This window comes from Salvelinus sp. IW2-2015, linkage group LG15 (genome assembly GCF_002910315.2).
Source record: "Salvelinus sp. IW2-2015 linkage group LG15, ASM291031v2, whole genome shotgun sequence".
NCBI classification, from domain to species: domain Eukaryota; kingdom Metazoa; phylum Chordata; class Actinopteri; order Salmoniformes; family Salmonidae; genus Salvelinus; species Salvelinus sp. IW2-2015.
In genome coordinates, this window is record NC_036855.1 from 37,105,149 (window position 1) to 37,119,805 (window position 14,657).

General features: G+C 43.0%; 1 protein-coding gene across 1 annotated transcript; it reads right to left on the reverse strand.

Annotated features, from left to right (window-relative positions):
* Positions 1–940: 940 nt before the first annotated feature.
* LOC111974372 (whirlin-like) lies at positions 941–14,415 on the reverse strand. Its single transcript, XM_070447357.1, has 7 exons — positions 14,403–14,415; positions 11,374–11,528; positions 10,779–10,982; positions 7,434–8,199; positions 6,631–6,803; positions 6,155–6,280; positions 941–1,153 (listed from the first exon to the last, which is right to left on the reverse strand). Exons 1-7 carry the CDS (start codon positions 14,413–14,415, stop codon positions 941–943), a joined length of 1,650 nt encoding a protein of 549 aa, XP_070303458.1.
* Between the last annotated feature and the right edge of the window lie 242 nt (positions 14,416–14,657).

Genomic DNA, 14,657 nt, shown 5'->3' on the forward strand with positions numbered 1-14,657 from the left:
GTCTCTGCTTTTATCTACTGTATATATATATATATATGTATATATATATATGCATATGGAAGTGTATGAAAAAGGATTCTTAATGTAATCACAAAATTCACCACACAGCCAATTAACCAATACTGTATACCATGAACACAAAGTATAGAAAACGAACTACCCTTAAAAATAAAAAATGAATCAAGTAAATTAATAAAATCTATAAAGAAATGTGATCCTCTTACATACAGACGACCTAGTGTTATAAATAGCTCAAATCCTCTACCTAAAAGGTGTTTCAGTGTTATATACAATATATACGATACACAATATATAGGGTGTTAATAAAACATTACAGAACTTATACAAAAAAAAGTATTTCAGAGATAGCATAAAGGTATAGTTCGACTAAGATTAGATACAATTTCTGTCCATTTTCAAAGCACCATCTTGGTATAACCACTTCCAGGGGAGAGCTGCTACGAATGGCAGACCTATTGGACGGGGGGAGAGCAGGGAGACTGAAAAGCAGCTCAATGGAATGACATAACTAATGACATCACAGCATTGATATTGTTGTTATAAACGGCGATTTTCAAGATTTCAGTTCAATACTATTAGGTTCCATTGGTGGGTTCTTCTTAGGTTCTATTAGGTTATATTGGGGAGTTCTTAATGCAGAATGTCATGCATTTTGGCAATACAACTCTACATGGCAAGCCTGGTTGCGATCTACAGACAAAAAAGTGGGAAGGGAGAACGGGTTTAGACGAGACTAAGATAGATTGTTTATATTAACACTCAGACCTCTCCCTCCTGTTCTCTCCTTCTCCGTCCGTTTCACCTCTTTAAAGTGCAAAGTCCTGCTAAAGCCCCTGCAGGAAAATGGGAACAAGCACTTCTTATTTCACAAGTTCAGGTAATCCCTGCCTATTTCAGTCCGTTTTCTTCTGTATGGTGGCTAATGAATACGACCCTGCAAAAGGCCCTGCAGGAGAGCTGCGTTCAACTCTGTGACCAGGAAGTCAATGTGGTCCCTCTCTTTGGAGTTGAAGGCCTCAGCGATGATGCAAGCAGCGTCCTGGTGCTCACGGCCCCTCAGGGAGACACCGTTCACTTCCAGAATCACCTGACCCACCTTCAGCTGCCCACAACCATGTGCCGAGCCCCCCTTCTATAAGAGAGAGAGATGTGGGGGAGAGTGAGAGAGAGAGATACAAAGGGGAGAGTGTGAGAGAGAGAGAGAGTGAGATACCACAGTGTGCCATCACAGCAGCAAGATTTGTGACCTGTTGCCACAAGAAAAGAGCAACCAGTGAAGAACAAACACCATTGTAAAGACAACCCATATTTATGTTAATTTATTTTCCCTTTTGTACTTAAACTATTTGCACATAATATGACATTTGAAATGTCTTTATTCTTTTGGAACATTTGTGAGTGTCATGTTTACTGTTCATTTTTTATTGTTTGTTTAACTTTTGTTTATTATCTATTTCACTTGCTTTGGCAATGTAAACATATGTTTCCCATGCCAATAAAGCCCTTAAATGGATAATTAATTGAATTCAGAGAGACAGAGAGAGATACAGGGAGAGAGAGAGATAATGAAGCATCATCCTTGTGGCAGAAATAAAGCGCTAAAGAGAGAGCGAGAAGATATGAAGCGAAGAGAGAAGAGGAGAACATGGTTGGCGGTTTCAAGGAAAGGTTAGAGACAAAATACAAAGGTAGAGGCTCTTCTGATTAATAGTCAGAAGAGATTGAGGGGAGGAATGATTTGGCACTTTGTGCGGGGTGGCCTTCTATCGGTCAGGCCAAATAAGGACAAAGACATCAGGGTAAAGACATCAGGCTAATCAAATCAAATACCAGTCCCTGCTGCACCATCCAGGTGCAGCAGGGACTTGAACCGGGGGTCCAAAGCGGTGCTCTTGTGTAAGAAGTCTTTGACACCAGGGTCAGCATATCTAGGCTCCAGGTTAACTCTGATAGCAGTCTTGACATCCCTTGCTGCAGGTTCATCTTCATCAGATGCCACCATTGATTTCAGGATCATTGTTTTCATAGGCGGGACCATGGAAACTGATGGAATGCTCTCAGTGCATATCAGTGTTGTGAATGTTTTGAGAGGTATGCACACTTTGATAACTTCCTCTGCTAGTCTTATGTTATTTTCAGACAGTCACAATATCTTTGACATTCTTCCTCACAGCTTGATCAGTCAGTGTAGAATACACCGCGACTTTCTGAACAAGGTATCTCTCAACCATGTCATGGCTTGAGTTCCATCTAGTAGGGACATCTTGGATTCGTTTGTGGTTTGGGAACTCCAGCATGTGCAGCAGTTGTGCTTTTGTGAAAAGCTTATGAAGGAATTAGCCGTTAGCTAAATGCAAAGGAGCAACATGGCAAGCATTGGCGAGCCAGAACTAGAAGACGCGCCAGTATCATTCAGGTCTGCCGCCTGGGAACATTTTTGTTTCCCTGTAAACTATGACGGGGATTGCCAACGAATGGTGGATAAAACTTCTACAACATGTAGGCGCTGTTCATTGCCGATAGCCTATTCGAGTGGCAATACGCGTAACATGACTACTCATTTGCGCCGAAGCGCCGAAAACCCTTAAGTGCCAATCAGTGGGACTAGGTGAAAAAATGAAACCACGTCTCCCCACAGCCTTCAGGCAACAATATGCGGCTGACTCCGGTAGGGCTAAATAAATCAACGCAGCGATAGCAAAATCCATAGTGGCAGATATGAGACCTTTCTCTGTGGTAGAGAATGCGGGGTTCAGAAACATGTTTGAAGTGGTCAAGCCGCGCTTCACTATTCTTTCTCGTACACATTTTGCCCAGACATTAATACCTGCCTTATACAAAATAACAACTTGAAAGCGAGTAGTCAGAAACGCGGTCTGTTGCTCAAACAACAGACAGTTGGACGAGCTACCTTACTGTAATGGCTCATTGCATTACGGCAGAGTGGGAGATAAAAAGCCATGTCCTTCAAACACGAGAGTAGTCACACCAGTGTAAACTTGGGGGAAGAGTTAAGGGACGTCATTGGAGAGGGATAATGTAACGATTTCTGTGACCACTGACAACGCTAGAAATTTTGTAAATGCAGTTGCACTAGCTGGATTGGGGCCACAGATAGAATGCTTTGCTCACGTTATTAATCTAGCATCTCAAAAAGCAATGTCAGTGAATCCAATCTCTCGCAGCACTAGCAAAGATCAGGAAGGTGGTATAAACTAATTGCTGCTACGATGTTCTCAGCTCTGTTCTCGCTGGAGTGAAATAACTAATGAGCGGAGCTGCGGACAACTATAAACAACTTTATTATTATGTGGATATTTTGCCCATGTTAATTTATACTTTTTCCCTAGCTATAATATATGATTAATGTATTGTTCAGTTCGCAGTGCGTACCGAACCGTGCACCGTGGACCCTGTACTGAACGGTTCAATACSAATACACTTACCGTTTCACCCCTAATATATATACACTACCGTTCAAAAGTTTGGAGTCACTTAGAAATGYCCTTGTTTTTTAAACAAAAGCAATTTTTTTGTCAATTAAAATAACATCAAATTGATCAGAAATACAGTGTAGACATTGTTAATGTTGTAAATGCCTATTGTAGCTGGAAATTGCTTATTTTTAATGGAATATCTACATAGGCGTACAGAGGCCCATTATCAGCAACCATCACTCCTGTGTTCCAATGGCATTGTGTTAGCTAATCCAAGTTTATTATTTTAAAAGGCTAATTGATCATTATAAAATCCTTTTGCAATTATGTTAGCACAGCTGACAACGGTTGTCCTGATTAAAGAAGCAATAAAACGGACCTTCCTTAGACTAGCCGTGTATCTTGAGCAACAGCAATTGTGGGTTTGAGTACAGGCTCAAAATGGCCAGAAACAAAGACCTTTCTGATCCTGGATCACTACTGCCTCTGATCTGTCGGATTCACTAAACACAAATGCYTTGTTTGTAAATCAGGTCTGAGTGTTGGAGTGTGCCCCTAGCTATCGATGAATAAATAAAAACAAGAAGCATGCTTGCCTTACTGCTCTCACTGTTCCTTCACTGTTTCCTACAATTTAGTCATTCAGCAGACGCTCTTATCCAGAACGACTTAGTCAGTTCATTTTTTGGTAGAAACCCCCCACCCATCACAGTTATTGCAAGTAGACCCTTCTTCAAAATAAGTTTCCTCTATCAGCAGAATCAGCGCCAGGAAGAAAAATATAAGTGTGGGATGTAATAACACCCTAACAACAATTATATTGGACAGCAGCAGTCCCCACTTAAGTTTAAGCACCCTGCAATCTACCCTCATTACGACAGAGGGGGAAGGCATTCCAACTAACCAACAATGTTTACTCTTTGGAAAGCAGTGGCACTCTAGCGTTATGTAATAGCTGCTGCAGAGCCTTGAAATTGGCTGTGACAACCTATTGTTTATAATGTTCTTATCGCACCATATCCCCAGATGTGTTAAGGCTCTATATCATTAAGTCAGTAAAACAATAAAATTCCATTAGTGTTGACTGTCATATCCTGAAATAACCTCTTCAACCATGTCACTTATAATTCTCTGTATGACCATTCAGAGCCAACCTAATGTTTGCGTGTCAAATAGAACCCTATTCCCTATGTAGTGCACTACTTTTGACCAAGGCCCATACACTCTTAGAAAAAAGGGTTCCAAAAGGGTTCTGTGGCTGTCCCCATAGGAGAACCCRCTTTCGTTCCAAGTATAGCCCTTTTTGGTTCCATGTGAAAGACTTTTGGGTTCCATGTAGAACCCTCTGTGGAAAGAGACCAAAATGGGTTCTTCAAAGGGTTCTCCTCTGGGGACAGCCGAAGAATCGTTTTAGAGTGTAGGGACTATAAGCACTAAGGTTGCCATTGGGAAAACAACTATGGACTGTTACTGAATCATAGACAGTACCATTAAATGGTGGGGGGAAATAGTTGGAATAATGAGGCGGTGTGATATCCCTGCTATGTTGATAATGGGCGAGGCAGCGAGTGTTGTGTTAGATGAACCTATAAATGAGTGGAAGTCGGTCCAACAGGACTCTATTGGACTACTGATATTTATGGGGGCTGTTCATGAGGAGTCATTGATATGGAAATCTCTGCACCGTCACACATACACCTGTTTCTGTCACGCCTGCTCCCGCTCTCCCTCTCTGGCACTCGGGGGCGCCAGGCTGCCTTTCATTACGCACACCTGTCACCATCATCACGCGCATCAGCGCTCATTGGACTCACTTGGACTCCTTCCCGTTTTGATTGCCTTCCTATGATATGTCTGTTTCCTCTGTTTCATCCCTGTGCCAGCATTATTGTTGTTTCCGTTTCCCCTGTCCAGACGCTGTCTGTATTCTGTTCCTGTCCGTGGTTATTAAATGTTCACTCCCTGTACCTGCTTCTCGTCTCCAGTGTCAATCCTTACATCAAGGCTGTTCTTGACAATAATATTTAAATACACATGCAGGTCCACTCACAATGACTATGTCTGTCTACTCACACCTGAAAACTAAACATGAAAACACGTGTTCCTTATTGGACAAGTTCAGGTCGACCCTCCATTTTTGGGTTTGCTTCCGTTTTGTTYCTAATGAATATGGGCCCTGGTGACCTGAATTGATCATCCAATCCAAGACTCCTGAGACTAAACAGGTGGTAGAAAACTTTCTTCAACAAAGTTACAAATCCCCAGGAGAGCATCCTTTACCTGATTTGAGATTCTGATCAATGCAAATATAGGCTGCTATTGCGCACATAAACAGATGCTCGGGGGAAAGTCACATTTAGGATGAAAGTGAAAATGGTAATTCTGTCATTTTTTATGCTTGCTGTTTATGCAATAAAAAATATATAAGTATGGCACACCTTCAGGCGCAACATGGGGGGGGTCTAGATTCACATAGGACAAAGTAGTTCTTACTATTTACAGACATCACAGTACAAAAGCCCTGTGTAGTCCTCATCATGCTACATTCATGTTCAGAGTTATCCTAAATGCCGGAGTATGATAAGGTGACGCAGAATCATCTGCTTTTACCCGGAGCCCCATAAGTCCTGGTCAAAAGTAGTGCACTATTTTGGGAATAGAGAGCCATTTGGGAYGCAGAAGTCTCTCTTTCTCACCTGTATGGTGACGATGCGTGGCAGCGGCTGGCGTGTGTTTGCCCCTCCCTCTATAGCGATACCCAGAGTATTGGCATTCTTTACCACATGTACCAGGGTAGGGGTGGGCACTGGAGAGCCAGGCTGCTGCAGGGAACACAAGAAGAATGAGGACATCGAATGAGGACATTGAATAAGGACAAAAAGACAGAAACAAGACAAACACTACGGTTAAGGGATGGACAGGCACTGAGCGTACTGTAATAAAACGTGTGGCAAACCATGAATTTGTGAAAAGGCTAAACAGAGTGTTGTTAAACGCAGAGATTTTTTTAATGTTATGGCGTCCCAAATGGCACCCTATTCCCTAGCTAGGGCTCTGGTAAAAAGTAGTGCACTATGAGCCCTGGTCAAGCGCAGTGCACTATATATGGAAAAGGGTTTTGAGACACCAACATGTTATTTATGTTGTGATATGAGCCCTTGGTGGCCCTCACCTGTTTGGATGCCAGTGCTGCAGGTCCCTGGGCCACTTGGGACTGCTGTGTGGCCTGGTTCTTACTGGGCCGAGGACTGCTGTCTTTACTCAGCCCTCCTGCCTCAGCAATGTCCACCCCACTGTCCTCACTCAGAGTCTGACCACTGTCTGACAGTTGGGACAATGTGGCGCCTGGATACACAGAAGTAATAGATTCGATTATATATACACCTTCCTAATATTGAGTTGCACCCCCTTTTGCCCTCATAACAGCCTCAATTTGTTGGGGCATGGACTCTACAAGGTGTTGAAAGAATTCCACAGGGATGCTGGCCCATGTTGACTCCAATGCTTCCCACAGTTGTGTCAAGTTGGCTGGATGTCCTTTGGGTGGTGGACCATTCTTGATACAGACGGGAAACTGTTGAGCATGAAAAACCCTTCAGCGGTGCAGTTCTTGTCACACTCAAACTGGTGGGCCTGGCACCTACTACCATACCCCGCTCAAAGGCACTTCAATMTTTTGTCTTGCCCTTCCACCCTCTGAATGGCATACATACACAATCTATGTCTCAATTGTCAAGGCTTAAAAATCCTTMTTTAACCTTCCTCCTCCCCTTCATCAACACTGATTGAAGTGGATTTAGTGACATCAATAAGGGATCATATCTTACACCTGCATTCACCCGGTCAGTCTATGTCATTGAAAGAGCAGGTTTTCCTAACGTTTTGTACACACAGGGTACAAGCATGTCAAGTGATACACACACAGAAACACAGGCAGGTACGCACAAAAACACATAGACACACATTGACCTTTACCTCTCTGCTGGGGCTGGGGCCTGACCTCAGCAGTCAGTCTGTGTACGCCTGCCATGACACACTGACCTCCCTGGCTGAGGGAGGGAGAACAGGGAGAGCAGGGTCTGTCTGGGCTACATGGGGGCGGCTTCAGGACAGCAAGAGAGGGACAGGGCGAGGGACATGGGGAGAGACCAGGGGAGGGACACGGTGAGAAACAAGGGGAGGCAGTCTTAGGGGAGGTAGCAGGCTTCTCATGGGAACAGGATCTGAAGATGGGGTGCTTGATGGTCGTCTCCTGGGTTGGAGGAGCAGAGGGGAACCACAAAGGGTTGTGATGAAGGGAGCCGGGGCAGGTATGGTGGCCAGAGCTAGGACAGCCTTGAAGGGGGTGGTGGTCAGAGGTGGGGGTGGAGATGTGGAGGGAGTTTTGGCAGGTGTGGTGAAGAGAGTTTATGGAAGTCTGATGACCAGAGCTTGGATTGGCACTGTGGTTGGTGCCAGGGTTGGGGCTGTTTTGGTGGCCAGGGTTGGGACAGGTGTGATGGAGGCCAGAACTAGGGGAGGTGGAGGTTTGGTGGTTGGAGGAGCTGAAGGCTTTGAGGGATTTGTGGTGACATTCCTGGTGTAGCCTGGTGGGGGCAGTAAAGATCAGGCCAGACTGGGAATGACTGGATGAGGGGCGCTTGGAAGGGTCTCTCTCCTTGGGGTTTCTGGTCTGGGTATGGCCGGAGGGAAGAGATGGCTTGAAGGACRGAGGAGATTCAGCTGTAGACTGCACTTCTTTCTAGAAACACAAAAGGACATTGCTTGTACAGAAAAGTGGTCCAAACTCTTTACAACCTCAGTCTGTCTGCTGAAGTTCACCAAAAATGTTTTTAATGGAGAGTCACCTTCAAACGCAACTTCACRCCTCACCTTTAAATGCATTGTACACAAAGATTAGCATTTAAGTCTAATTTTCCACTCATGCACGTAATAAAACCTGACTACTATTTCCATCAGACTAGAACAACCTCAAACTCACACAGACTCACCAATGTAACGTCAGGTAGGACATTAGTGCGTACCCCTGGATCTTGCTCTACACTGTCACCATGTGAGCACTCATGCTGAAAGAGACAGAGATATGACTTCACCTGTTTACTTTAACTTATCATTCAAAATAAACAGGCCCATCCATAGACTCACTGACCTGCATCCCAGAACAATGTTGTGTGACAATAATGTGCTGAAACATTAACCCCGTACCGTGACTAAAGACTTCAATTATCAATTAACACATAAAGTTAATTTAGTGCATACAATATAAATGAACTGCAATTTCTTGTTTACTAAGGGTGTGATTTTACAACTATAGTAATGAGGATGTCAACGAGGCCAATTATACAAGCACAGAATGGACCATGGCAATCAGCAAAACCAGCCAACCAACAGAAAACAACACTTTGTCACCTTGGACCATGGGGAAACTGACACACACACAAACACACACACACACACACACACACACACACACACAGTCGCGTACAAAAACAGTCGCGTACACACTCACACACACACACACACACTAAGATGAACTACTGCTGAGCACACAGAGATATACAGTTGAAGTCGGGAAGTTTACATACACTTAGGTTGGAGTCATTAAAACTATTTTTTCAACCACTCCACAAATTTCTTGTTAACCAACTATTGTTTTGGCAAGTCGGTTAGGACATCTACTTTGTGCATGACACAAGTAATTTTTCCAACAATTGTTTACCGACAGATTATTTCACTTATAATTTACTGTATCACAATTCCTGTGGGTCAAAAGTTAACATACACTAAGTTGACTGTGCCTTTAAACAGCTTGGAAAATTCCAGAAAATTATGTCATGGCTTTAGAAGCTTCTGATAGGCTAATTGACATCATTTGAGTCAATTGGAGGTGTACCTGTGGATGTATTTTAAGGCCCACCTTCAAACTCAGTGCCTCTTTGCTTGACATCATGGGTAAATCAAAAGAAATCAGCCAAGACCTCCACAAGTCTGGTTCATCCATGGGAGCAATTTCCAAACGACTGAAGGTACCACGTTCATCTGTACAAACAATAGTATGCAAGTATAAACACCATGGGACCACGCAGCCGTCATACCGGTCAGGAAAAACGCGCGTTCTGTCTCCTAGAGATGAACGTACTTTGTTGCGAAAAGGTGCAAATCAATCCCAGAACAACAGCAAAGGACCTTGTGAAGATGCTGGAGGAAACAGGTACAAAAGTATCTATATCCATAGTAAAACGAGTCCTATATCGACATAACCTGAAAGGCCGCAATGAGCAATGAAGAAGCCACTGCTCCAAAACCGGCATAAAAAAGCCAGACTACGGTTTGCAACTGCACATGGGGACAAACATCGTACTTTTTGGAGAAATGTTCTCTGGGTGATGAAACAAAAATAGAACTGTTTGGCCATAATGACCATCGTTATGTTTGGAGGAAAAAGGGGGAGGCTTGCATCATGTTGTGGGAGGTGCTTTGCTGCAGGAAGGACTGGTGCACTTCACAAAATATATAGCATCATGAGGGAGGAAAATTATGTGGATATATTGAAGCAACATCTCAAGACATCAGTCAGGAAGTGAAAGCTTGGTCATAAATGGGTCTTCCAAATGGACAAAGTCCCCAAGCATACTTACAAAGTTGTGGCAAAATGGCTTAAGGACAACAAAGTCAACAAAGTCAAGATACTGGAGTGGCCATCAAAAAGCCCTGACCTCGATCCTATAGAACTTTTGTGGGCAGAACTGAAAAATTGTGTGCGAGCGAGGAGGCCTACAAAACCTGACTCAGTTAGACCAGCTCTGTCAGGAGGAATGGGCCAAAATTCACCCAACTTATTGTGGGAAGCTTGTGGAAGGCTACTCAAAACATTTTAATTGAGTGTATGTAAACTTCTGACCCACTGGGAATGTGGTGAAATAAATAAAATCTGAAATATATCATTCTTTCTACTATTATTCTGACATTTCACATTCTTAAAATAAAGTGGTGACCCTAACTGACCTAAAACAGGGAATTTTTACTAGGATTAAATGTCAGGAATTGTGAAAAACTGAGTTTAAATGTATTTGGCTAAGGCGTATGTAAACTTCCGACTTCAACTGTACTTGGGTTCAGCTCTCAGTCATCTTAAAGATAATCTCTCCTCACAATGGTTWCAAATCCCCCCAGTCCACGGCTGAATAATCTCTGCTTTGTTGGAGCAAATGGCACCCTATTCTGTATAGTGCATTACCTTTGACCAGAGCCAGAGTCTGGTCAAAAGAGGAGCACTAAATAAGGAGTAGGGTGTCATTTAGGGTGCAATCTTTCCACTACCTTGGCAGAGCAGAGAGTGGTGGGGTTGGAGTGGCTGTGGCTGGCTGAGGGCTCTGTGTGTACACAGTGGCTGTGTGGATGCAACGTTCCTTTTTCTCCATGCCAGGCCTTCAGAGCCTCCCTCTCACGGTGCAGCACCAGACCATCATACAGCTCCAGGTCCTGGGGAGCCACCAGGCTACGCACCTCAGACAGCAAGGATAACTGTAGAGGAGAAACGGTCAACAAGTTACATAGAGGCCCAATAGAGTTACATAAATGCGCTATCATAGTTACATAGAAGCCCTATAATGTTACAGAGGCCCTGTCGGTTACATAGAGGCCCTATAGGTTATATAGAGTCCTTATTTGACTTAGAGCAGGTGCTGGATGTCAGAAAGTGTTCAAGAAAAGGTGAAAAGGGGACTCAACACGCWGCATTATGCTCTCAATGGGAATTTATTAGACAATGTTTAACTTTCGAGCACTAGGTTTTCTTCATCTCCTTTGAGAAAGGGAACTGGAGGGAGGACAGGAGGAAGAATGGTGGACAGTTAGGGTGCCCTATAGGGTGCCATTTGGGATGCTAGCCCAGATGTGCTGGGCGTTACAGTACCTTGGCGTGGGTGTTGAAGAGTTCAAACAGGGCCATAGCCAGGGGTTTCAGACTGATGTGTCCATCCTGGTACTCCTGCAGGTAGTAACCCATGGTCTGCCTCTCTGGGTCTGTCAGCAGCAGAAAGGCCTGCTCCTCCAGAGACACCTGGGAACCTGGGGGCCACACACCTCGACACACTGACTGTATCGAGGGAGGGAGAGGAGAGAGCAAGAGAGAGAGAGAACAAGAGGGAGGGAGAGAGAAAGAGAGAGAGAGAGAGAGAGAGAAAGAAAGAAAGACAGACAGGCAGAGAGTGGGAGGGAGAGAAAGAGAAAGACAGAAGAAGAGAGAGAGAAAGAATGAATGTACACTTAGAATTAAGGGTTTGGTTAGGGTACAGTATTGTTCCCTGAGGTACAACAATCTAAATACACAGAATGTTCCTTCAGAGGTATAATCTCACATGAGACTGTTACTGTAGGTACTGTACCTTTTAGGATACATGTGCTGTTAAGGATCGGACCCTTTTTTTCAATTTTCACCTAAAATGACGTACCCAAATCTAACTGCCTGTAGATCAGGACCTGAAGCAAGGATATGCATATTCTTGATATAATTTGAAAGGAAACACTTTGAAGTTTGTGGAAATGTGAAATGTAGGAGAATATAACACATTAGATCTGGTAAAAGATAATACAAAGAAAAAAACATGTTTTTTGGTAATTTTTTTGTACCATCTTTGAAATGCAAGAGAAAGGCCATAATGTATTATTCCAGCCCAGGTGCAATTTAGATGTTGGCCACTAGATGGCAGCAGTGTATGTGCAAAGATTTAGACTGATCCAATGAACCATTGCATATCTGTTCAAAATGTTSAATCAAGACTGCCCAAATGTGCCTAGTTGGTTTATTAATACATTTTCAAGTTCATAATTGTGCACTCTCCTCAAACAATAGCATGGTATTATTTCACTGTAATAGCTACTGTATATTGGACAGTGCAGTTAGATTACCAAGAATTTAAGCTTAACTATATCAGTTATGTCTATGTCCTGGGATTTTTTTGTTTGTTACTTACAACCTCATGCTAATCACATTAGCCTACGTTAGCTCAACCGTCCTGCGGGGGGGGGGACACCGATCCTGTAGAGGATAAACTAGTATAATGGTACAGTTTTGTACCTAATATTTTGAATATAAAGGTGAAATCATCACACAAACCATGCCCATAATTAACATATTTCCCAGCATGCTCTATTGCAGGTTGATTTTTAGAATTGTTTGTTTCAATAAGTGTGTTTTGGAATGCACAATGATTGATCTTATGCTACACAAAGATAAATATATACATTTTTCTATACTAATCCTAGTCTGGTAATAGTTGGATTAACCAGGAGTTATGGCCTCATGATATACGTAATGTATTGTCATAAAGAATTAAAAAAAAAAWATTCTTAGGCCCTCACTTGGTGAAGGCTACAGCACTGAAAGTCATCGAATGCAACAACCATGTCTGTGTCACTAGCAAACACAGTTGGGTGGTACTGTTAACTCAAAAAGTTGCTTGAAATGCATCCTGGGAAATATGCAAATGAGGCGTTACACCTTACAATGTTAAAACAGCATCCCAAAACCTTTTCAGAGGTACATTTTTGCCATTTAAAAGGAACAAAACGGCTTTGTCACTGTGGTGGTAACCTAAAAAAGGCAAAATTGTACCTTTTCCAAAGGCATGCTGTTATACCTGTACTATATTGTCCCCTAAGGAACATTATTGGCTCTTTGAAGAAATGAACCGCAAGGGTACAATTATGTAATTTTGACTAAAGGTACAAGGGACATACCTTAGAGTGTACCGCTACAGTGACAAGCGTTTGTACCCCTTTAAGAAAAATCTCAACCTTTCTTTCCGAGAGTGTACAGAGTCTGCTGTACAGTATATCTCCTTTGCTCTCAGTCATCCCACACACATCAACAGCACACCAACAAGCTTTCTTAAGCTCTAACAATAGAAACCACTTCAAAGTCATCCGTGTTAGGGTGAGCCCAATAACTGTATCATTGTTATTCAGCTACAGCTTGAAATGGCCATTCCAGCTTTAAATAGACCGGAACATAGAATATTGAGTACCTAGCCATTGATGGATCTTAAATACCATTCATAGTTAGATGATGGCACTCAAAATGATACAGTTCCACTCATTCTAAAATGGGTGCCTGGATAAGAGCTGTACGTGCATGTGGAGAGGACTTCTAACACAGATGGTTATGTTTTGACATATCAGATGATATACCGCAGCACACCTTTTTGAGGACAAAAATGTTAGAGGTTATAGACGCCTGGGAATGTGAAACAGATTGTCAAGAGGAGCACCAGGAGGATGAATATGTTGCAGGGCCCAGAGAGTAAAGAGAAAAATGACAGAGACAGTTAGCAGGTCAGGAGCAAAGCATCGACTCTTGTTCCTATTAATTACTAAGGGAATTTGTCAATCACACTGGGCTCCTGTCCTGCGCTGTGCTGCCCTCACTTCTCTACCAGCACCATACTTAGCTCAGACCAGAGAAATTCACCGGGTCCCAAATGGCACCCTATTCCCTATGTAGTGTGCTACTTTTGGCCAGAGCCTCTGGTCAAAAGTAGTGCACACTACAGAGAATAGGGTGCCATTTGGGAATCAAGGAAGACATTCATTTCTCCCCAAGGTGACCCTACAGGGTTTACCCCGGTAGCATTCCAAGTAACACAACCCTGTGGAGTTTACGTGAGCTTCCATATTCTGCAATGAAATCCATACAATGGAAGAGCAGTCACTTTTATGGTTACGTATCGGGTTTGAGATACAGTTGAAGGTCTACAAAGGTGTAAAGGAGAGTTGATGATGTGAACATTAGAGTATGACTAAGGACAGGGCAAACTGCGGTGAAAACACTTTCAGCATAATCAATCACAGAAAGTGTGATAAAGCACAGTATAGCTCTTTTGAGTCACCTCTGTCTCTGTATCTGTCTCTCGGTTTATCTCTTTCTTTCTCTCACTCTCTCACCATTGAGCTCCATTGTAAACAGAAAGCCAACATACAMATTTGCTTAGAATGCTTACAATTAGATCTACATCAAAGGACCTTGCTAAAATTAAACAGCTATTCATCAGGAATGAGTCCAAACTGGGTGCCTCTGGCAGTCTGCAACTAATGAGATTTGTAATTGGAGATTGGTGGTGAGGGCATGTTGATTTAATACAGGTCAGAGTATCATTTTAACAGCCGCAAGCCAGACTGACTGAATGCATTAGGGACACG